Genomic DNA, 23,647 nt, shown 5'->3' with positions numbered 1-23,647 from the left:
CTATGTTTTTAACCCTTGCAATGCATTACCACTCCTCGAAAGGGCAATCGGTAGAGGTATACAAACGTTTCCAGCAAGCACCAATATCCAGCACATTTATATCCATTTATGGAAAATACGGGTCTCCTTTTAACTTGGTAGTTGTAGCATTTAGTATTGGGTCGTGCATACATGCAGAGGAAAAATAAAAAGAATGCAAACACCTTTCTTTGCCCACTGTCCCTAAAATGCACACTACTTCCAGATTGTAGACATTACTTTGGAAAATTGTTTGATTCATTTGTCTTCAAAAATGGCTTATAAGTGTATGAGCAGTCTTTGTAAGCTATGACAAGCCAGATTTGCAAACAACAGTGTCTTGCATATGGGTTATACCCAACTAGCCTACGGAAATTTGTTGGTATTTGTTACCATCAGTACTGGTTTGCTGGCAATACTTTATGCTAATGTTCTCACAAGCTTTAACCAGTCTGTATCCAGGTAGCTATCTGCATTTTATTTGGTAATGCCTCATGGACACTTATTACTAGCATGCATGCAAATTATAGAAAAAATGAAGCTTGAGGTAAACTTCAAAGCTGTACCTATGGGCACTATTAATAATTTATCTGTATCTTTTCAATTGCCTGAATGCCGAGCTGTAATTGGTATTGTCCGTCATATCTCTACTATACTAATGCTTCAAGTGTCTTTTATAATAAATAGATTTAAAAAAACATGCTCACCACGCTGACACTTTCACATAGCGTGATATTATTTTGTGCCTCTTTAGCAGGTCATATTATGGATAAGCATGCATATACTTTGAAGGGAAGGTCAAACTGCTTGACTCCTGAGAAAAGACATATTTTATTTAAAGGGACACTGTACTAAAAAAAATAAATGATATCATGCATATGAAAGAGCAGTATATGAACATCCTAAAAAAGGTTCAGTTATAGCTGCTTAAAGGGACAAAAAAGTGCAAACAGAATACAGGTACAAATCCCTAAATCCAGAATGCCAAATTCTAACTTATTTTGAAGTCCAAACTTTTTAATTCATATTTTTTTTATAAAATGATCAAAAACTACTATTTCTCCTACCTGTAAGTCACAATCTTCTCTGCCTGTGTCTATGGTTTGGGTTTTGTGTTCTAAAATGCAGATAATAGTCTATATTTATTTAAAATAACAAATATTCCCTTTATGATTACAGTACTGTACTATTTTTCTAAGGGTATTATGCAAACAAAAGTAATAAAATACTATAAAACTACCTTTAGGTTGCATGTCCAATCCCCTCTCCAAACTGTCCCATTTTATAGATGCAAATATTCCAAAATCCAAACTATTAAAAAATCCAAACCTTTTCCGGTTCCAAGCAGTTTGGATAAAGAGTTTTCTACCTGTATTTTATTATTGCACTGTTGCTTGTATATAACCAGGGCTTTTTTTGTGGCGGTACTCACCGGTGATAAGTACCGCCATCGCTATATTTTTTTTTTTTTTTTTACAAAAAAAGCACTGCATATGACAGCAAGGGGGTTAAACATATATTTATAGTAAACTCTACAGCAGCAATGCATTGCTGGGAAATAGCTGAACACATCAGTTGACCAAAAATGTGTTACCGTATTTTGTTTTTTGTTGTTGTTCCTTGGCTAAATAAACCAACTTATTTTTCTGTAGGTGTCCCTATTAGCCATTGAGCTGTAGAGTCCCAGGACTCAGTTGTACACAATCAGGCATTTCCTTTTAGCTTCACATTAAAATTTAACTAGCTTAACCTTTTTTTAATGCAAAATAAGTGCTACATTTTTCGATGCATTAAAGAAAATATTTGAGTAAAATGTCCCTTTATCTGAACTGACTTATGAAGAACTAAGCAGTTATGGAATTTCCAGCCATCAAAATTGTTTCTGCTTGATCTTTTGAAGATCAATTGAATACTACTTGCAAGTATTTGGGACTAATAATTATATTTTGTCTGTCTTGAAATATTAAAATAACTTGGTAAAAACTGTCATTTTATAAGAATAACTTGCCAACTGTGTGCAGTTTTTTTTCCTTAGCTAGTCAATACTTGAAATAATTTATTGTCACACTTGACACGCTGATGCAGTATCCCTTACATCATTAATCATGATAGAATTGATTCTACTTATGACAAAATATCATTGGAGCTCATTTATGACTCTCTAGTGGTAGACATAGGTGCATTATTGAGTTTAAGGCATTTTGCCAAAATGTAAAACATGTCATTGGAAGCTCTTTAGTTCAAAGAATTACGGTAATGCCATTGCTTTGCTTAACCCTTTGTTGGATGAATTCCTACCACCGTTATTACATGGTGCTCTAGCAAGGTCTGATAACAGACAACATGTTTCTAGTATTAATGCAACAGAGGGAATACCATTTTAATTGATTATTGTAACATAAGCTATAAAGACGTGGTAGCTAAAAAAATAAACTATTAAAGTTCTGTTCTAAATAGGAAGTGCTAATTTGTGGGTAACCATGTATGCTAATCCTGGCTCAACATCTATGACTTTTATTTGTGCAACTGCAAGAATTAACATATAGGGCCAGATTATAAATGGAGTACTAATTAATAGGGATGGGCGAATGTTTCGCAACATTCGAAAAACGGCACGAATTTTAACACATTCGTTCGTTCAAATCGAATTTCGAATGTTTACATAACATTCTAACATTCGATTTTCGAATGTTCGGTTTCGAATTTTACGATTACATTTGAAAATATTCTTTTCGAAAAAATTCGAATTTAGATTGTAATAGTATTTCTAATGCTTTTTCTTTAAATGTAATATTTGAATTATGCAATATTCGAATTAGAAAAATTCGAATTTAGATTGTAATAGTATTTCTAATGATTTTTCTTTAAATGTAATATTCGAATTATGCAATACGTGTATTCGAATTCGAAAAATTCGAATTTAGATTGTAATAGTATTTCTAATGCTTTTTCTTTAATTGTAATATTCTAATTATGCAATATTCGAATTAGAAAAATTCAAATTTAGATTGTAATAGTATTTCTAATGCTTTTTCTATAAATGTAATATTCGAATTATGCAATACGTGTATTCGAATTCGAAAAATTCGAATTTAGATTGTAATAGTATTTCTAATGCTTTTTCTTTAAATGTAATATTCGAATTATGCAATATTCGAATTCAAAAAATTTGAATTTATATTCGAATTCGAAAAATTCGAATTTATATGTTTGTAATAGTATTTCTAATGCTTTCTTTAAATGTAATATTCGAATTATGCAATATTCTATATGGAAACATTCAAAATGATATATTTGTATCTATTATGTATCAATTTACTAGATTCCTGCCCTACCACATGAACTATTGAACTTCTGAATAGTATTTGTTAAATAGAATGTTAAATTCGAAATTTCGAATGTGGACATTCGATATAATTATAAACATTCGAAAGTGACATTCGAAAACTGTAAATAACATTCGATTTTCGAATTTTTAAGAATATTCGTTCTTAACGACATTCGGATTTAGAATTCGAATTTCGGTAATAACATTCGTTCTACATTCGAAATTCGAAAATTTACACATTCGCCCATCCCTACTAATTAATACTCCCGCTCGTGCGTTAATTGTGCTAAAAGTAAGTTTTTTGCACTGGTCGGGTTGCACTTGTATTATGAGTTGAAAATAAACTGTTTTCACTCGGACATTAAGGGACAGCCAATCAGTGCTCACTCCAGGGTAACTTCACATTCATGAGCTCAATGTTATCTATATGAAACACATGAACTAATGCCCTCTAGTGGTCAAAATGCATTCAGATTAGAGGCAGTCTTCAAGGTCTAATAAATTCGCATTTAAACCTTCTTGAATTAGCTTTCAACTAAGAATACCAAGAGAACAAACCAAAATTGGTGCTAAAAGTAAATTGAAAAGTTGTTTAAAATTACATTTACTATTTAAAGTATGAAAGTTTTTTTTGGACTTGACTGTCCCTTTAACCCCACAAGTGCAAAAAAGCCGAACTGACAATATTGCATGCACGTTCACGTATTCTCCCATAGGAAGTCAATGGAGGAAAAAAAAGTGGAAAAAAAGCCTAACACCCCACTCTCGCGCAAATCCGATCACATATTCTCATGTGTACTAACCCGACATGAAAAAAATATGAATATTTCACATTTCAATGTTCTGAACATAACAGAATATGTTCTATTTATTCATAAAGACATATTTCTACATATATCTGATGGTATATATATATAAATATATATACACATATACATGATTATATATAGTTACAGATATTACATATATATATATGAATATCTATTTAGAAAAACTTAGAACATATTCTGCTATGTGCAGTACATCGGAATGTAAAATATTTACAGTAAATACATAGTTAAAACTTTTATTAAGAATGAATATTGCATAAATATGTTTTTACATGCAGAGGCGTAACTAGAAACCACAGGGCCCAGGTGCAAGAATCTAAGAAGGGGCCCCCCCACCGCCTCTCCCCCCTCCAAAAAAGGTGAATTTAATACATATATTTTATTTATTTTTTACATTTAACACAGAAACAAAATGTGAATCAGATTACATGTCTGCAAAAGGAGATACCTTGTGCCCACAGTCTGTGAGATGGTCTGACCCCCTATTACTGTATATATATATATTTATATATATATATAGTGACACTATTTAACCGACCAGTACTGTATATAGTGAGTTAGTGATACAGTCTGTAATCTGCCTGTGAGATGGCTGGCCTGACCCTACCCGCCCAGTACTTTATAAAGTGACCACAGTAATCAGTGACATGGTCCACCCCCCATACTGTATATAGTGGTACTGTATAGTGACACTGTTTACCCCCTGCCCCCCCCCCCATGCTGTAGTAACAAGGTCTGTAATTTGCTGGTTCCACAAACATACATACATGCATAAATACACACACACAGTCACATACATACACACACACACACCATACATACACACATAAACACCAATGGGTAAAACAGAAACACTAACCCCTGTAGCCATGTCACACTCACATGATATCAGTGCAGGCAGTGGTAGGTTAACGTTTTTTATTTATTTATTTTTTTAGCTGGGCCCCCACCCTCAGGGGCCCAGTCGCACCTGCGACCTCTGCACCCCCTGTAGTTTCGCCCCTTACATGTTTTATCTACTTAAATGCAAAGGGCTCCAATGCACTTATATATATATGTCTATATATGTATACATATGTATTTATGTGTTTATATGTGTATACATGTCTGTAAATACATATATACACATTTAAATACATAAATTTATATATATATATATGTATATAATATATATGTATAAACACATTCATAGAAACATTGAATTTGACGGTAGATAGGAACCAAAAAGGCCCATCAAGTCTAATATGGGTAGACTTGATGGGCCTTTTTGGTTCTTATCTACCGTCAAATTCAATGTGTCTATGAATGTGTTTATATATACAGGTAGCCCTCAGTTTATGCCAGGGTTAGGTTCCAGAAGGAATGGTTGTAAATCGAAACCGTTGTAAATTGAAACCCAGTTTATAATGTAAGTCAATGGGAAGTGAGGGAGATAGGTTCCAGGCCCCTCTCAAAATTGTCATAAGTAACACCTAATACATTATTTTTAAAGCTTTGAAATGAAGACTTTAAAAGCTAGACAGCATTATAAACCTAATAAAATAATCACACAACACAGAATATATAATTAAACTAAGTTAAATGAACAAAAACATTTGCTAAACAGCATTATAAACCTAATAAAATAATCAAACAACACAGACTTCACTTGCATTTTTCTGCAAACAGTTCTTTCTATGCATTCCAATCTGGACTGAGTTATAGACAGGAAGATCTTGTTCCTTTGAAATCTGCTCGATAGCTCAGGTCTGGTTAAACTTATTAATTTCAGCTTGCTTGGCTGCAACACAAGCGGACAGCTCCACCTACTGGCTATTTTAATAAATGCACTGCTTCTCAATGCTTTTCAATAGCAGTCACATGACTCGAAAAAAAGGTTGTTATTCTGAAACGGTGTAAATTGAACTGTTGTAAAACGAGGGCCACCTGTGTGTATATATATATATATATATATATATATATATATATATATATATATATATATATATTATATATATATATTTATGTATTTAAATGTGTATATATGTATTTTTTTGGTTCTTATCTACTGTCAAATTCTATGTTTCTATGTATGTGTGTGTGTATATATATATATATATATATATATATGCACACACATATATATATATATATGTATATATGTGTATATATATATATATATATATATATGTATATATGTATATACATATATATATATTTATATACGTAATCAAACGGATATAGTGTATGCACTCTTACCACCGTCCTACAACTGCCAGGGTGCTATAGCAAGGTATATAGCATTTATAGGCCTGAGTGACCCTCCCCTTCAGGGCTCCCAATCATAGATAGCCGTGTGCAAACTAATCAACCATGTGTAGAAAATTAGTAGTACATTAAATATATGTGATACATGAATAAAGCATGAATAAAACAAGTGAAATACGTAATATTGTGACTAGTGTAAAAGGGGGGATATTCTTTCCACTGTGATGATCCCGGCCGGTATGTAAATATTGATGTAAGCCAGCATGGCTACAAACACAATGCCTCTGATTGGTTCAAGAGGGCTACACACACCCATCAGATTCATTGTCATATCTCCAATCACGTCAAGCTTTCATTTGGGGGAATTGGCTAGGATCTTGACTCATACACAGCTCTCTCTTATAAAAGAGAGATATATAAGTGACACCACCAGCCCGGGCTGGCTAGCCCCAATACACTAATGCGATGTTGTCCGACCTGGCTGTTAAATACACAGCCTCTGATAGGCTTGAGTGCACAACACAAACTACTCCCATTGGTTAACAGTTATAAAGCTCCTCCTCCATGCTGTGTAAATCTAAGCATTCATAAATGTCAAAAAAACATTAGCATCTATCTCAGGCTATCACAACAATATTACGTATTTCACTTGATTTATTCATGCTTTATTTATGTATCACATATATTTCATGTACTACTAAATTTGTACACATGGTTGATTATTTTGCACACAGCTATCTCTAATTGGTAGCCCTGAAGGGGAATAATCTAGTTTAAAATGTAACTATAGACTAGTTATATACATATTTTTATCTACAATGTTATCTACAATGTTTGTTTTACCATTTTCTTGACCAGTAAATCATTTGAAACAAAATAAAACGTATGAGAGTTGTGTTTGTGTCTAGTTCTGTTTGGATTACATTTTTTATCACAACAGAATCCCATTAAGCAGATTTTTCAACCATGAACACATAAGTACAACAGAGAGTGTTATGCCAGCTTCCTAATGACCCATTGATCAACAGGATCATTTTGAAAGTATGAAAAGACATTAAATGACTAAAACATTTTAATGCTTTACACAAACTCTTTTTAAATGCTGAAATTTGATAAATATTTGAGTTAAAAAAATGTGCAAGTTAGGATCCCACAAAACAAATTAGATTAGAGGAGTAGGTCACTGTTATTAATGTCAACTGTGAGAGAGCATCAGTATCGGAGCAGTTGAGGCACATTACTGTGCTGTGGTTTCTCAGCTGTACATTTACTTGAATAGTTCCTTCTTTTAATGGAGACAACTCTGTTTACTATTAAAGGGACAGTCTAATTAAAATTAAACTTTCATGATTCAGATATGGCATGGAATTTGAATTTCCAATTTACTTTTATCATCAAATAAATGTGCTTTGTTCTCTTGGTATTCTTTGTCTAAAGCTAAACCTAGGTAGACTTGTATGCTAATTTCTAAGCCCTTGAAGGCTCAGTGCTATTTATGAGTCAGCACTGATTGGCTAAAATGCAAGTCTGTAAATAGCCCTGAGATAAGGGGGGCAGTCTGTAGAGGCTTAGATACAAGGTACTCACACAGATAAAAGTGGGGAATGGGTATTAAAGGGATTATCTATCTTTTTTTAAACAATAACAATTTTGGTGTAGACTGTCGCTTTAACCCAGAGCTCTTATCCTTCCCACATGTTCTCTCATCTGCCACTGTCCTTTACTCTGTAAATGTCCACAAAAGTAGGGATTCTCCAGCTACACCCAACCAACCCTATTTTATATCCAACCCCGTCCAATAACCAGTCTGGCCCTAACCCTGATTCTGACAATGGGTTACGGTGACCACACCCATCGTTCTAGCTCACTGCTTTTTAAACCTGTCCTCATGCCTCCCCAACAGTCCAGGTTTTCTGGATAAGTTTGCATGAGAGCAGATAAAATAACCGTATTTACTAATCAGCTGTTTCACCTTTGCTCCAGTTCAGATATCCACAAAATGTGGCCTGAAAACCAGTGGTCTAGCTGCAACAGTCCCATAATACTATCCAGCAAACATTGTGAGGCATGTTAACCCTTTGGCTATAAGAGAAGGTTGCAAGACACTGTGCACTGCAGAAATTCTGTTACCAGGAGAAGAAAGTAAATTTGATGATAAACGTAAATTGAAAAGTTGTTTAAAATTGCATGCCCTATATGAATCACATATGAAATTGTGCCTTTAAAAGCAGCTTTGAAGAAAAAAAAAACACTGTATAGGCTGCAGTTTTAATTGGAAGCATTATACCAACAGTAAATCACAAATCAACAATTCTCTTTCAACAAAGAACTAGATTTGCGTAATAAAGCTTTATAAAACTGCTGGTCAATAAAATTGGTCTTTTGAGAATGTGTATGTGAAACCAGGAAAAATAAATGTTTCTAAGTTTTTAGCAGTTGAGCAGTAGAAAAGTGTAGAAAAACAGATGTTCCTAATTTTTAACATAAAATGCTGTTTAACTAATTTAATCAGCAGTGCTTCTAACTGATTGGAATGGAGACTATTTTTAGCTTTAACACATTATCATGGCTTCTTGATTAAAAATTGAACTGTAGACACTTTGACAACACACAGACCACGCTCTTAGTCCGGCATTTTAATAGGGTGCAGCCTGTTGGTCCTTGTTCAGTATATTGTGAAGAGTTTATTCTCACTGATTTGAACGGGATAGGCTATATCTGGAGTTGGTAGCAGACTGGCAATTTAAAGTGAAAGCAGTGAAGATATATACATGGTAATTTAACTCCTTTACTGCCTGTATGTCTATGATAAAGAGTTTTTTACTGAACTGTGGTCCAATCCCCCATGTGGAGATTATATATATATATATATATATATATATAGTCTTCATGTAAAGACAGCACTCACTGGATTTGACTAAGCACCCTGGTATATCTCTCTTCTCTCTCTCTCTCTCTCTCAATGCATTTTATGCTTAGGTTTCACTGCAGTTATCTGAAGGAGAGTTGCTGCACGTGTGCAAACATTTCAGTACTAAAAAGCAGTGAAAGCAAGATTTCAATATGACAGCACCCATTACTAGAGCTATACTAGGGGAATAACCTCAAGATGGTGTTTATAAAATGTGTTTAGTGTTCACTGTCCCTTTAAATGAATGCACACCATGAGGTTAATCACAATCTATAGGCTATCAGCTCCTGAAAATAACATTTTCATATAGGCTGAATTTGAAGCCAAATTTCTTGAGTGATCACAATGAAACATCATATTGGCAGTTAAAACCCAGCCTGTGAACACATTTTCAACCAAAAAGCTCACAAAAACTAGTTTGAGTGTTAATTGCCTGTTTTCGAAATTGAAACTGGGAGGTCTCCCCAAATGGACACATACAATAGCCCATTCACACCTCTTAAAGTCTACATTATATTAATGTTTACTTGATCGGGTAATTTGCTTCTCTGCAATCCTTTTGCATTTGTTGCCATAGACAGCATCACAAACTGCATATTCTTTTAAATGCCAATCTTATTTGACCATTTTGAAATGGCCGCCAAACTCCTTCCTCATCCTCCTTCCTTCACCTAGTGAGGGCTTTATTTTTGACCCATATACTAGTACAAGTAGCCTGATAAAATGGCCAGAAAGCTGAGAAACATGTAGCATGGATTGCACATTGTAGTGCATTTTTAACTCATGTTTTTACCATTTCAATAAATTCAATATAACCAATCACTTTGAGTGCCTGTCTGTTTTTAATAGTAATTTTAAAAAACGGCTTTCATTCATCAAAGTTTACCTTCACTTTAATAAAATGGTTATAGAAATAGACATAATCATTGGATATTATGCTATTTATTTGAAGGTAACATTGTTTATTTGTTTGGGGGGGTTTTCAGGCTAGGACTTTCATCTTTGTGATTTTGTCAATTTTTTGCCTTGATTATTTTTTATTTATTCTACAGAAGCTGCACATTTGCTATTCTTTTTACAGCTGAAGGTGTAATACATAGCTTTATTTATTTTTTTAATTTCAGAATTAATTATTCAAAACATAAGAAAAAGATACAATTGCCAAAATATTAACAGGTCCTATTCAATTCTGTAAATGTTTGACAAATGACTAATATTCAGTAACAACATTGTAAGTGACTAGTAAAAAGAAATAACTAACTGTAAGGTACCAAACGAGTTTATCTATGATAAATGTGTTATTATAACGTCTGCTAGGGAGTCATTGTGCCTTAAATTCATAAGTCATTAACCGCTCACGCCCTGAAAAGCAATTCATGATCGATGGGTATCATGAAAATGTCAGTATTAGTAATAGAATAATGTGGGCTTTTATTGAATAATCTGTCAATTATGGACCATGGAAGGCCAGAGAACCACATTATAGAAAGAGTAAATTGCTAATATAACAATAAGAGTAAAATATTGAGATATAATATTGAAAAACAATATCTTATACAATCAATGGGGCGAAGAATTACCTTTTAGTTCCTAGCATGGATTACAAAAAACAGAAACCAGATAACAGTAGACACATTAGCAACCATGAGAAATGTATTTTGCTATTTTAATCAATGTTTTTTTGCCATGAAAACAAACAGTTATTCTTTAAAGTAAAACTTTACTATCTTGCTATAGGGATTCCACTCAAAGATTATCAAATTTTCTAGGGTTTCCATCATTGCTATTAATTAAAAAAACTAAAATAACATAACTTGATTAGTCACTAGACACTGATCTGGCCAATATATATTTATGTTAAACCCAGAAGAGATACAGGGTGCAGAGTTGTTCTTTATTTCAGTGTGAAACAGTTGGGTTTTTAGAGGGGGGGCTACATTATTTTGCTATAGGAAATCTACTTATTAATTTATGTCACCAGAACACCTGAAGGCACTGTCCCCAAAAGTCATTACATGGGAATACTGCAGTATGCATTTTCTACCTCTTTCAATTTAAATGTTAATTCAACTACATTTTAGTTAACATGTTTTATACCAAGAGAATGTGCTAGATTGTTTAAATGTTGTTCTTCAGTACAGATGATAGAATATTTTTGCCTTCCATATAACTAATTGGATAAGATACCATTTTGGAAAATATTCTCATACTGGCCTCTCTGTACAATCTTCGTGCAGAGTAAAGCCATATAAATCTCACTATCAGTATTTAACTATTTAAATAAAAATACATGCTTGAAGGTCATTAAATGTATAAAACATTAAGGTAATAAACAACTTTGCAATATACATTCATTATTTATTCCTCATTTATTCTGCCTACTTTTACTATAAAATACATCTGTTAAATGGTGCTTGTTCCATTGCGCTCTAGACACGCTGGTGTGTATCCAGCTATCTTAAACAGACAGTGAACATCTTGTAATTCAGGGCTCGACAAACACAAGTGCCAGAAAGCCACTAGCTCCTTAAAATTAGGCCCTGGCATCTGGTTTAGAGTTCCCAATCCACCAATGGGTGCGCCCACTACCCCAGGCAGCCACAAAACATACAATTTAGCTTGGTGCAGCTGGATCCTTTCTAGACCTAGCAGCTGTGAAATACAAATCCAACTTTTATTTTGCATATCAGCAGACTCTAAACATTATTAGAACAGATTAACACCTTTATAGGTCAGACTCCACCACCACTTTCCTTGTTTGTGGGAGCCAATCAGGACTTGAACCTACAGATGACAAGGCTTGCCGCTGTCATTGTGTTAACAAACTCCTCAAGGGCATTTATGTGGCATAGTAAGGCTTGTGAAGCCTGGAATGTGCTTTTTCAGTGTTCAGAACTGAAACATCCAACATTTTCATAATTAAATTACAGGAAAAGACTGCAAAATAATTAAGTGCATTGCAAACTTGTTTTAATATGCATCATTAAAGGGACACTGAAAACAAATTTTTTCTTTCGTGATTCAGATAGAGCATGACATTTTACGCAACTTTCTAGATTACTCCTATTATCAATTTTTCTCCATTCTCTTGGTATGTTTATTTGAAAAGCAAGAATGAAAGTTTAGATGCCGGCCCATTTTTGGTGAACAAGCTGGGTTGTCCTTGCTGATTGGACAGCACCAATAAACAAGTGCTGTCAATGGTTATGGACTGAAAATTTGCTGGCTGCTTAGCTTAGATGCCTTCTTTTTCAAATAAAGATAGCAAGAGAAATAAGAAGATGTGATAATAGGAGTAAATTAGAAAGTTCCTTAAAATTGCATGCTCTATCTGAATCATGAAAGAAAAAAAAATTGGGTTCAGTGTCCCTTTAAGCACTTTAATATTACAATCTCAAAGTGTTTACCGTCCCTTTAAAAGTGAGGAAATGCATCTGGCTTTGCACCATACTACAGCAGGATGATCAGGGGAAAATCCCTGAATAGTTCATGATTTGCAAAACCTGATAAATTGTGCAAGCAAAATAAATGTTAAACATTTATTTTGTATATGTATTGCATTGGTTAATTACATTTATAACTCAAATGACTTGAATGTCCCTTTAAAGAAAATTAAATATAACTACAGCAACAAGCGATTACTGACAGAGCATTGACAACGATAAATGAGATGTCAGAGTCAGGATTAACAATGATGTTGATCAAGAAACCATCTTGAATGTAATATACAGAGTCCTTATGCAATGTCATTACTAATGGCAAAAACTGTTCCATCTCATTAATCAAGTAACATCAGATGTCTGGTGAGCCTCTATTACCAAGATGTACATGAAGAAATGTCAAATGACGCTATTCACCAAAGGTGGTGGGAGGCTTTAGACGTCTATGTGAGATATAAAATATAGATGAGAATATAACTAGGATTAGACAAACTAATATTTTGCTCTTTTAATCTTAAAGGGATTTTTTTTGCCAAATCTCATTGTACTTATTGTACGTGCCCCTATAAACCAATGATAATGAATACTGTAGTATGCAACATGCACTTCCTGCGAGTTTTAACCTCAAAGTACATGAAACACTTCTTGCTTTGTGTAAAGATTGCACTTGTCCCACAAGATGTTTAATGGCCCTTCAAATGTATTAAAGGGATATGAAACACAACATTTTTTTAATGCATGATTGAGATAGAGCATAAGATTTTAAATAACTTTTTAATGTTCTACTATTATCAATTTGTCTTCATTCTCTTGCTATCTTTTGTTGAAAAGCAGGGGTGTAAAGCTTAGGAGCCGACCCATTTCTGGAGCACTATATGGCAGAATGTTATCCATTTGCAAGAGCACTAGATGGCAGCACTATATCCCTGCCATTTAGTGCTCCAGATGCCTACCTAGGTATCTCTACAACACAGAATATCATGGGAACAAAGCAAATTTGATAATAGAAGTAAATTGGAAACTTTTTAAAATTGTAATCTCTGTCTAAACCACTAAAGAACTTTTTGGGGTTTCATATCCCTTTAATGTCATTTAAAAGCTATTTCCCATTCTCGTATGCTTTTCTACGCCTGTCTACCAGTACAGCCAACATACTGCTGCTTGCAGCATGAATTTCCTGCTAGTTTCTTAGAGAATTGTTATCCTATGGTACAGAATCTAACTGACTGATCCCCCCCTGCCTATGTGGACAAAACAGACAGCCATCATCTAAGGTTAAAGGGGCAGGAAGCCCAAAAATGTTCTTTTATGATCTGGTTAGAACATACAACTTTAAACAGCTTTCTAATGTACTACTGTTATCAAATTTGCTTCATTCTCTTGTTAGCCTTTGCTGAAGAAACAGAATTGCACTACTGGCAGGAAACTGAACTCATCTAGTTAGCCAATCACAAGAGACAAATGTGTGCAGGCACCAATCAGCGGCAAGCTCTCACTAGCATAGGATATGTGCATATTCTTTTTCGACAAGGGATATCAAGAGAACGAAGCACATTTGAATATAAAAGTGAATCTAAAAGTGTCTTAAAATGACATGCTCTATCTGAATCATGCAAGTTCAATTTAACTTTCCTATCCCTTTAATCATGCACCTAACAGGGTGCTAAAATTGACTTTCCATTGTATGTTTGCAGGCAAACGGTATCATTTCTGTCACAACAGAATACGCTAAGGAGCGGGCATGTTTCATGAGCACTATATAACACTGTTATATACATTGTTTTCAACATTGCAGCTATACTATTCAAGACACATGCATGCACCTGAGTCTACTTAGATATGCTCTGATAGAAAAGATCTAGATTCTGACATGATTCCAAGTGAAACAGGTATTATTTGGAGGGAAAAACACATTTAGATTGTGCTCTCTCTCTCAATCAATAAACTTTAAAGGGACATGAAACCCAACATTTTTATTTCATAATTTAGACAGAGCCAGCAATTTAAAAAAACAAAAACTTTCCTGTTTACTTTTATTATCAAATTTGATTTGCTCTCATGGTCTTCTTTGTTAGAGCATACCTAGGTAGACACAATGACATGTCTGAAGCCCTACATTACAGGAAACACTGCTGCCATCCAGTGCCCTTGCATATGTATGACATTGTTAATAAGTATTCTTTAAAATATGCTGCTCTAGACACGTGCATGTATTGCTCTAGACACGTGCACACTTCTGAGCCTACTCACCTGCTGCAACAAAGTATACAAAGAGATCCCTTTAAATTAGTCCCGTTTAAGCTCAACAACAACTTTCTGTCGAACCCCACCAATATTTAAAGTGAATATCAAGTTTGATGAATCAGTGCCCGGTTTTTACGACATCCTCCAATCACGGCTTACCCCAAGGGGAATCATTATCATTACCTGAGGCAACGTCGTGATTGGAGGAAGCCGGATTTGTAATTTTTGACATATGAAGAGGCTTGCGACAGGCGGGGGAAGCGCTGGAGCTGCTTTCAAGAATAAAAGGTAAGTATTTTAACAAAACGAGTGAAATGTAAAATTGATGAATGAAAGTGCCCCTGTTTTTAATAGGGTTTTTAAAAACCGGGCACTGATTCATCAAACTTGACATTCACTTTAATATTTGTACCTTCAACAGAAAAGACATCAAAATCCCTATTTTAAGTAATTTTCCACTATCCCTTTAAATTAGCTGATCTATGTAATAGTAAAACCAGATCTATAATATTTCGTAACTAAAGTTGTCTATAGATATATCTAAGTTCCAACAAATGTAAAGCTGATCAAAAGTAAATGGGGCATTAAAACAGTAACAGGTCTATGAGGGTGCTGTGCGTTTAGCACCCTTGTTGAGCTGTGCAGTACCTGCTCTATATAGTAAGTTAACCCCCCAGATTTTAAGTTTAAGAACATTAAACTCCTAAACCTCTGTGATGCAGCTGTTCACATAAGGTTAAATTACAGCCCACCCCTATAAAGTGATGGATTGATCTATGGCTGATAAAGACAACTCTCACAAAGGATAGTGGCACAGCAACACCTATAAAAAAAAAGTGAAACCAAAAATTAAAGGAAAAATGATAAACAAAATATTAATGTGCTTGGTCTCACTCTCCCTATAGAGGACAAAAAAAACCCAATATATATCTGTAACCTAAATCAGTTATTTGATTACAGAATTAGCTTTTTGGCCTGTCTAGGGAGCGTGGGATAAGCTGCAATTTTGATACAAAAGCAAGACCAGTTAAATGTCCTTTTAAGCAGCATACAGCTGACTTCATTTGTTAGTGCAAATTTTCCTGTGGTTAAAACCAATCAGTCAGACTGCAACACAAAGCGAAAACTGACACACTAAAAAAATGTCTCCAGGAAACTTTATTCTTCTTGTATTTAATATATTAGCCAGCAAACATACTGTATTTGCTGTGTAATAATATTATATTGTAAATGATAGTGCTAATTAATGTATGGATATGCTTATGGGGAATAAAATCTGCTCTGACAACATGAAAAACATAAACATTATTGTCAGTGACATTTTCCATTGTAGCGTGCTAGCTTCTCTTTAAGAACAGACAATGAAAGACATTAAAATGTATTCCAAATCCTCCTAATTAAAGGTAAAACCAAATCAGTATCAAAGCTTATGCTACAGGGTTCAGTTTTTAATTTCCAGACTACTCCACCAAAAATAATTTAAAGGGACATTAAACACTAAATAAATGCTAAATATATTAATGTATTTAAAGCAAAGATTAGCCAAAAATTATAATGCAGAATTTTTTTTATTTTAAATCAGTTGGGAACACCACCATGTTGTAACCTAGGTTTCCTTCTTTGCTAAAGCCAATTAGCAACAGTTATAAATGGGTCACTAGAATTATACAATGTATGCCCACAATGAATAGTTTGTGAAAGCTGTTCTTGTCAAGACCATAGCATTGGCTTATTAGATCAACGACTATTGATCAACCTTATTTATGGCCATTTATAAAGCAACAATAATTAATGTATGAAGTTTTTCCCTATTAATGAGTTTGTCAGATACATGAAATCTTAAACACTATACCAAACACCATACTGGTCTGCGTATTGCATTTCTTTTAGGAAAATGATATAGCTGTGGCTATAATACACTGTTGGTGCTTAATAAGTTTGTGTTGTTTCATACTATACTTTTAAATAGATATAAAAATCACTAGGAAGATTAAAGGGACATTCCAGCCAAAATTGGAATCCACATTGATGTATTTCAATTTTGAATAGAAGCATTTTTGTAATATAAATGTATTAGAAAAAATACTTCTAATAAAAGTTATAGCTGTTACATAAGTGTATTTAAGTATGCGCCGTGCACCAGCATTTTAAACATAGCACTTGCTCAGAGAGCCTAATACCATCTGGTAATGATCCAGTTTATTCATTGCTGACATGATACAAGCCCCACTGGCACTGTGAGCAGCTGCAGTATTTAAAATGTTGGTGCACTGAGAATATCTAACTATGCTTCACATGCACATTCAGAGACAAATGCTAACAATAAAACAGTAATGACTTTAACTAGAAGCGTATTTGCCAATACATGTATATTGTAAAAGATGTAATTCCTCTAGGTGCATTAAAATTTTGACTGGAATGTCCCTTTAAGGGGATGTGCAAACATTTTGTACCATCTATATAAAAAAAGCCTAATTTGTTTTATAAGATTTGTCCCCATAAAAATGTGACGTACAAGCAGCATAAATGTTTTCTATATCCAGTCATATTAGTTGCATTCCTCGAGCATCTGCTATTTCCTGCACTGACAGGAAGTGCCTATCAGCCAATGAGCATTTAAAGGACGTACACAATTGGTACAGCTGTATTAGTTTCAATGGCAAATTAAACAGCTTTTACTAAGGCAAAGAAAAAGATCAACATGTTTAAAAACAGTTCTGTCATAAGGATAATAAAACATTTTAAAGTGCAAACTCCTTTTAAGTAAAATGTAAAACAATATATTTTCATGCATAAAAGCTGGCAAATAGGAAAACTGATTCCATGTTTTAAAGGGATATGAAACCTAAAAAAAAAATATTTTGCAATTCAGACAGAGCATACAAATTTTTTAAAAGTTTCCAATTTACTTGTATAATCAGCTTTGATTCTTTCCCATGTTATTCTTTGTTGAAGAGATACAGAGATAGGTGTCTGGAGTACTACGTGGCAGGAAATAGTGCTGCCATCTAGTGTTTTTACATATGGTTATGCTGTTGCAAAACTGCTGCCATATGGTGCTCAAGACACGTGCACGCTCCTGAGCTTACATCCATGCTTTTCAACAAAAGATGCCAAGGGAATGAATAAAATGTTATAATAGATGTAAATTAGAAAGTTGTTTAATATTGCAAGCACTATCTGAATAATGAAAGAAAAATGTTGGGTTTCACGTCCCTTTAAGTTCAAAATTCATCACTAACTGAGGGAACGTTTACTTGGTACAAATATAATCTTCTGTCAATTACTCCTGTATTGGTTCTGGACTTTTTTGTGGTCACAAAGTGGGCAACATAGAGCAAAATGGGAGTAAGTTATAAAAGCAGCATTTGGGGTGCAGTGCAAATGTCTAAGCATGAGTGCCTTTAACACTTTAAAACACCAGGGAAGGTATTTTCCTAGCAGTAAATTGGTTATGTTTGAAAGGGGGAAAAAAATCAGATTCTTCTGAGCTTTTATGGCAGATATGTTTTAAATTTAAAAGGACATAAAAGGGACATGAAACTTAAAATGTTTCTGTCATGATTCAAATTGATCACACAATTTTAAACAACTTCACAATTTACCTATATTATTAAAGGGACAGTCTAGTCAAAAATAAACTTTCATGATTCAGGTAGGGCATGTAATTTTAAACAACTTTTCAATTTACTTTTATCATCAATGTTGCTTTGTTCTTTTGGTATTCTAAGTTGAAAGCTAAACCTAGGAGGTTCATATGCTAATTTCTTAGCCTTTGAAGGTAGCCTCTTATCTGAATCCATTTTGACATTTTTTTCACAACTAGGGGGCATTAGTTCATGTGTGCCATATTAGATAACATTGTGCTCATGCCCGTAGAGTTACCTAGGAGTCAGCACTGATTGGCTAAAATGTAAGTCTGTCAAAAGAACTGATATAAGGGGGCAGTCTGCAGAGGCTTAGATACAAGGTAATTACAGAAGTAAAACGTATATTAATATAAATGTTGGTTATGCAAAACTGGGTAATGGGTAATAAAGGGATTATCTACCTTTTTAAATTCTGGTGTAGACTATCCCTTTAAATTTGCTTTGTTCATGTGGTATCCTTAGTTGAAAGAGCAGTAATGCACTACTGGGAGCTAGCTGAACAACTCAGGTAAACCATGACAAGAGGAATACATGTGCAGTTACCAATCAGCAGCTAGCTCCCAGTAGTGCTTTGCTGCTCATGGGCATACCTGGGTATTGTTTTCAACAAAGGATAGCAAGGGAGCAAAGCAAATTAGATAATAAAAGTAAATTGGAAAGTCATTTAAAATTGCATGTTTTATCTGAATCATAAAATAAAAATGTGTATTATAAGTCCCTTTAAATGCCTCTTTCATTTATGTAGAAATTGTGCTTTGTCCCGCACTCCCTATGGAAGCCAAAAATCTAATTATCTAACCCTGCTGCAAATCAAGCATCGGCTTTAAGAAAAAAAGTTACAGAAGAAAAAAAGTTACAGATTTTGCTTGGGGGACAAAGCAGAATTATATTTTTTACAAAAGCAAGAGAGGTTTAATGTACTTTAAATACCTTGATAATAACTTGTTACCACTTCAGTTTATTAATTGTATAATATGTCCTAGCCATATTTTGTATTTGTTTAGAAATAACAACTACAATTTATAATAAGGTTTAAACTGTAGAAACACAGTGTGAAAAAAATCAATCTGTTAAAATTAGAAAAATAAATTATAACCCCTTTTTGAGACGATAAGAACAACTTTGATGACTCATTCAATCATTAGCCATGGGTCAACTTAATTAATGGTCACTTTATTCTAGAGGAATACTGCAGGCCAGTGAAAGCATGTCTCCTGCAAGATGTTAATGGACTGAAACACTAATTTAGCAACTGTGCAGTTATCTGTATAATGCTGTTTGACAATTTCACATTTAGAACCTTCATCTTTGTGTCTGAACTCACAAATGACTCCTTCAGTGAGGCCCATGTCTATGCAAGAGACAAAATATATAACAATAAAAAATGATTTACTAGTATAAGTTATTATAGTTACACTATAACCACCATAATAGAGCTCCTGAATTAACAAATCAGTGAAGCAGAAAAAAATAACTCTAGTGAAACAGATCATTTGACTTCATTTACAAGAAAACATCCTTTAGATTCTGAAATCCGGCAGAAAAATCACAGTGAACCAAAAATTCCAGGATCCAATCAAACAGTATTCAGAATGAAGGTGTTGCTTCAGAAATACATGGAGTGACCCTGATTATGGAAATAGTATGTGGTAGGCATAACATTCATTTATAGATTGTGTGGGAAATTAAGTGCCTTAGAGACAACAGTGATTTGAAGAGACCCTCTGGTGCTCTTAAGGGATTAAATACAGGCTGAATGCTTCTTAACCATTCTAAAGGAGATCTGCACATGATAGCAACACAGGATGAAATATTTTAGTTTATAATAAATGTGCTAGCATTCTGGCATATGGTGAATATTTAAAGGGACACTGAACACAAATGTTTTTCTTTTGTGATTCAGATAGAGCATGCAATTTTAAGCAACTTTCTAATTTACTCCTATTATCAAATTTTCTTCATTCTCTTGGTATCTTTATTTGAAATGCAAGAATGTAAGTTTAGATGCCGGCCCATTTTTGGTGAACAACCTGGGTTGTTCTTGCTGATTGTGAATAAATTCATCCACCAATAAAAAAAGTGCTGTCCAGAGTTCTGAAACAAAAAAAAGCTTAGATGCCTTCTTTTTCAAATAAAGATAGCAAGAGAACGAAGAAAAATTGATAACATGAGTAAATTACAAAGTTGCTTAAAATTGCATGCGCTAGCTGAATCACAAAAGAAAAAAATTTGGTTTCAGTGTCCCTTTAAGGTAGCATGATGCACACTTGTTTTCTGATGCAGAATCATACAAACAAAATAGGGCTAAAAAAATCAAGCACATTTTCTATTGGCTGACTGACACAAAACACTGTTTAAAAAAACAAACTTTCAATGAATAGTTTGAGATTGAGATTTAATAAAAATCCAAAAAACATTTTGTGTAAAGCAATAGTCTTGTTTTTCTTCAATTGTGCAAAAGATCTCCCCATCTCTGTAATATGCCTGTCAATCAAACAGTGATTTCTTTGCATTAACTGAGCATGTGCTACAACCAGATCATTTGCTACTAGGTGGTTGATTCTTGTTTGATTGACAAGTATAAGCCATTCACATGAAAGTACATTTTGCTGTATTAAAGTTACTAAAAGGGGAAAATGATTCTAATGCAAACATGTTGTACAGTTTTGGTTAACTTTATGCACAGACCATTTAGCCAAAATGTTTCTGACATCAGAATAGCCCTTTAAAACCATCTTTTTTGCTTATGTTATGTTATTTTTATGTTATGTTATTATGTTTTTAAACTGTTTTTCCATTAGTTGGCAAAGTGACTGAAAGAACAATAGAATGAAAGACATCTATACCAGACAGACTGTAGACCCAGATTAACATCCTCTGGAAGTTTAATGGTTACAGTAGGTTACAGTATGTCACACTCTGACTGGCTGAATTAAATGGGAGTGGAAACCATCTTAAAATGAAGTGTTTTGCTGTTCTTGACACTTGATCACTGGATACAAATTGCCACAGGACCCACATCGCAAAGTATTAATCACTGCTAATAAGCCAAGCAGTCAAAATGAATATCATGATCAACAATATTAACAATGCTGATGTATACAGATGAAGCAGATCAAAGAAATCACATAAAAGAGGGAACATGCTTATCTCAAGCAAAATAAAAAACAGCAGATTACTGTACATCAAGAAAACATTCCTATAATGAAAAATGCAATATCTTCCTAACAGTCAACTTAAGTAAAATACAGCAATCAGCTACAGAGCAACTGCACATACTTTCCAATGAATACATAAATAAATAAATGTATAATTTTGCTGACAAAACTTAATCATTATATTATACAAGCTAATTCAAGTAAAAGGGTGTGTGTGTATAAGTGTGTATGATATGTGTGTATGATGTGAGTGTGAGTGTGTGTATGATGTGAGTGTGTTTGTGTGATGTGTGTATGATGTGAGTGTGTTTGTGTGTATGTGTATGATGTGAGTGTGTGTATATGTGTGTTTGTGTGATGTGTGTATGATGTGAGTGTGTTTGTGTGTATGATGTGAGTGTGTTTGTGTGATGTGTGTATGATGTGAGTGTGTTTGTGTGATGTGTGTATGATGAGAGTGTGTGTGTGTTTGTGTATGTGTGTTTGTGTGATGTGTGTATGATGTGAGTGTGTTTGTGTGTATGATGTGAGTGTGTTTGTGTGATGTGTGTATGATGTGAGTGTGTGTATGATGTGAGTGTGTGTATGATGTGAGTGTGTTTGTGTGTGTGTGATGTGAGTGGTTGTGTGATGTGTGTATGATCTGAGTGTGTTTGTGTGTGTGTGTGTATGATGTGAGTGTGTTTGTGTGTGTGTGTGTGTGTGTGTGTGTGTGATGTATGTTTGTGTGTGTAAAATGTAATTTAACATACCTTTTTTCATGCATGGTAAAATAATTAAAGCATAAACAACACGACTATAAGCAAAACATCTCTAAAGTTGATTCCATAATTAAATTCAAGTTGCACAAGGGCTGTCCACAAACCCAGACATACAACTACAAGCAAGTGTCCCAACTGAGGGGTCATGCCACCCTGGCATCTCAGCCCAACACATCCTTGCATAGCCAGCTTAGAGGGATGCACAGGGCAGTAGCAGTCAGGGGATTACAGATATGACAATACATAGTAATCTTGGTGGACTCACACTGCTGTTCTCCCCGGTCCAATGCACCATCGCCTGGTTGTGGGAAGCGTCACCTTTGAGCACAAACGAGGTGCTGAGCAACGAGATCTGATCTCTGGATGGAGCTCTCCCAGGCAGACCAGCAGAAGCAGAATATCCCTCCTGTCTTGCATCCATATCAACTCTGCTCCCCGTCTCCAGCAGATCTCGAGTACTCCTGCCCCTGCTTACCCATCCCGTGCCCAGGACCAGTGGCACCAGCAGGGGCAAGCTGGCAAAGCACAAGATGCCCATAGAAGGATGAAGAAGTGGCCCCCTCAGTGCCATGATCTTCTTCTGGTGTGGCTAGTGACAGGCTAGGGATGTGTATGCAAGATAGATAGATACTCTGGGAGGGAGGGATTGCAAACAAAGCAAGGATTTTTTTTTACATTGGATAACAGTGTGAGAATTTAGAGCTTCTGTCATTAAGGAGATATTATGGCGCCATCTGCTGGTCAGTTTGTAAAGCACCATGTGGAAATGGGTGCACTAGTTTGCTTATCACGGAGGTATAATATACAACATCAAATACAAATCCCCTTTCCCTTATCAGAGCCTGCTGTATCTTTACTCAGAGGGGTTGTTTTATTTACCAACATGCAGTGATTTACTTCAGGGCTAAAAACTACCCGTGCATATTTAAACACAGCGAGACATTTCAGTATGTGATACAATATGGCCTAAAGTTCACAATGATAAAAACTCTGAATTTCCTTTTTAGATACAAAATGTCCCCTATCTATATCCCAGTGCCTACTCTTCTTTTTAGTTTTG

General features: G+C 34.5%; 1 protein-coding gene across 1 annotated transcript in view; it reads right to left on the bottom strand.

The window, feature by feature from the left end:
* Positions 1-23,187, bottom strand: part of SORCS2 (sortilin related VPS10 domain containing receptor 2) — a 1,789,666-nt gene extending 1,766,479 nt beyond the window's left edge. Inside the window, exon 1 of the mRNA XM_053704165.1 lies at positions 22,853-23,187. Coding sequence (XP_053560140.1) covers positions 22,853-23,158 — 306 coding nt within the window. The 5' untranslated portion in view covers positions 23,159-23,187. The remainder of the gene's footprint in view (positions 1-22,852) is intronic.
* Positions 23,188-23,647: the final 460 nt, after the last annotated feature.

This window comes from Bombina bombina, chromosome 2, assembly GCF_027579735.1.
Source record: "Bombina bombina isolate aBomBom1 chromosome 2, aBomBom1.pri, whole genome shotgun sequence".
NCBI lineage: Eukaryota > Metazoa > Chordata > Amphibia > Anura > Bombinatoridae > Bombina > Bombina bombina.
The sequence above is the reverse complement of the archived record's forward strand: the minus strand, read 5'-3'. Positions and strand labels throughout refer to the sequence as shown.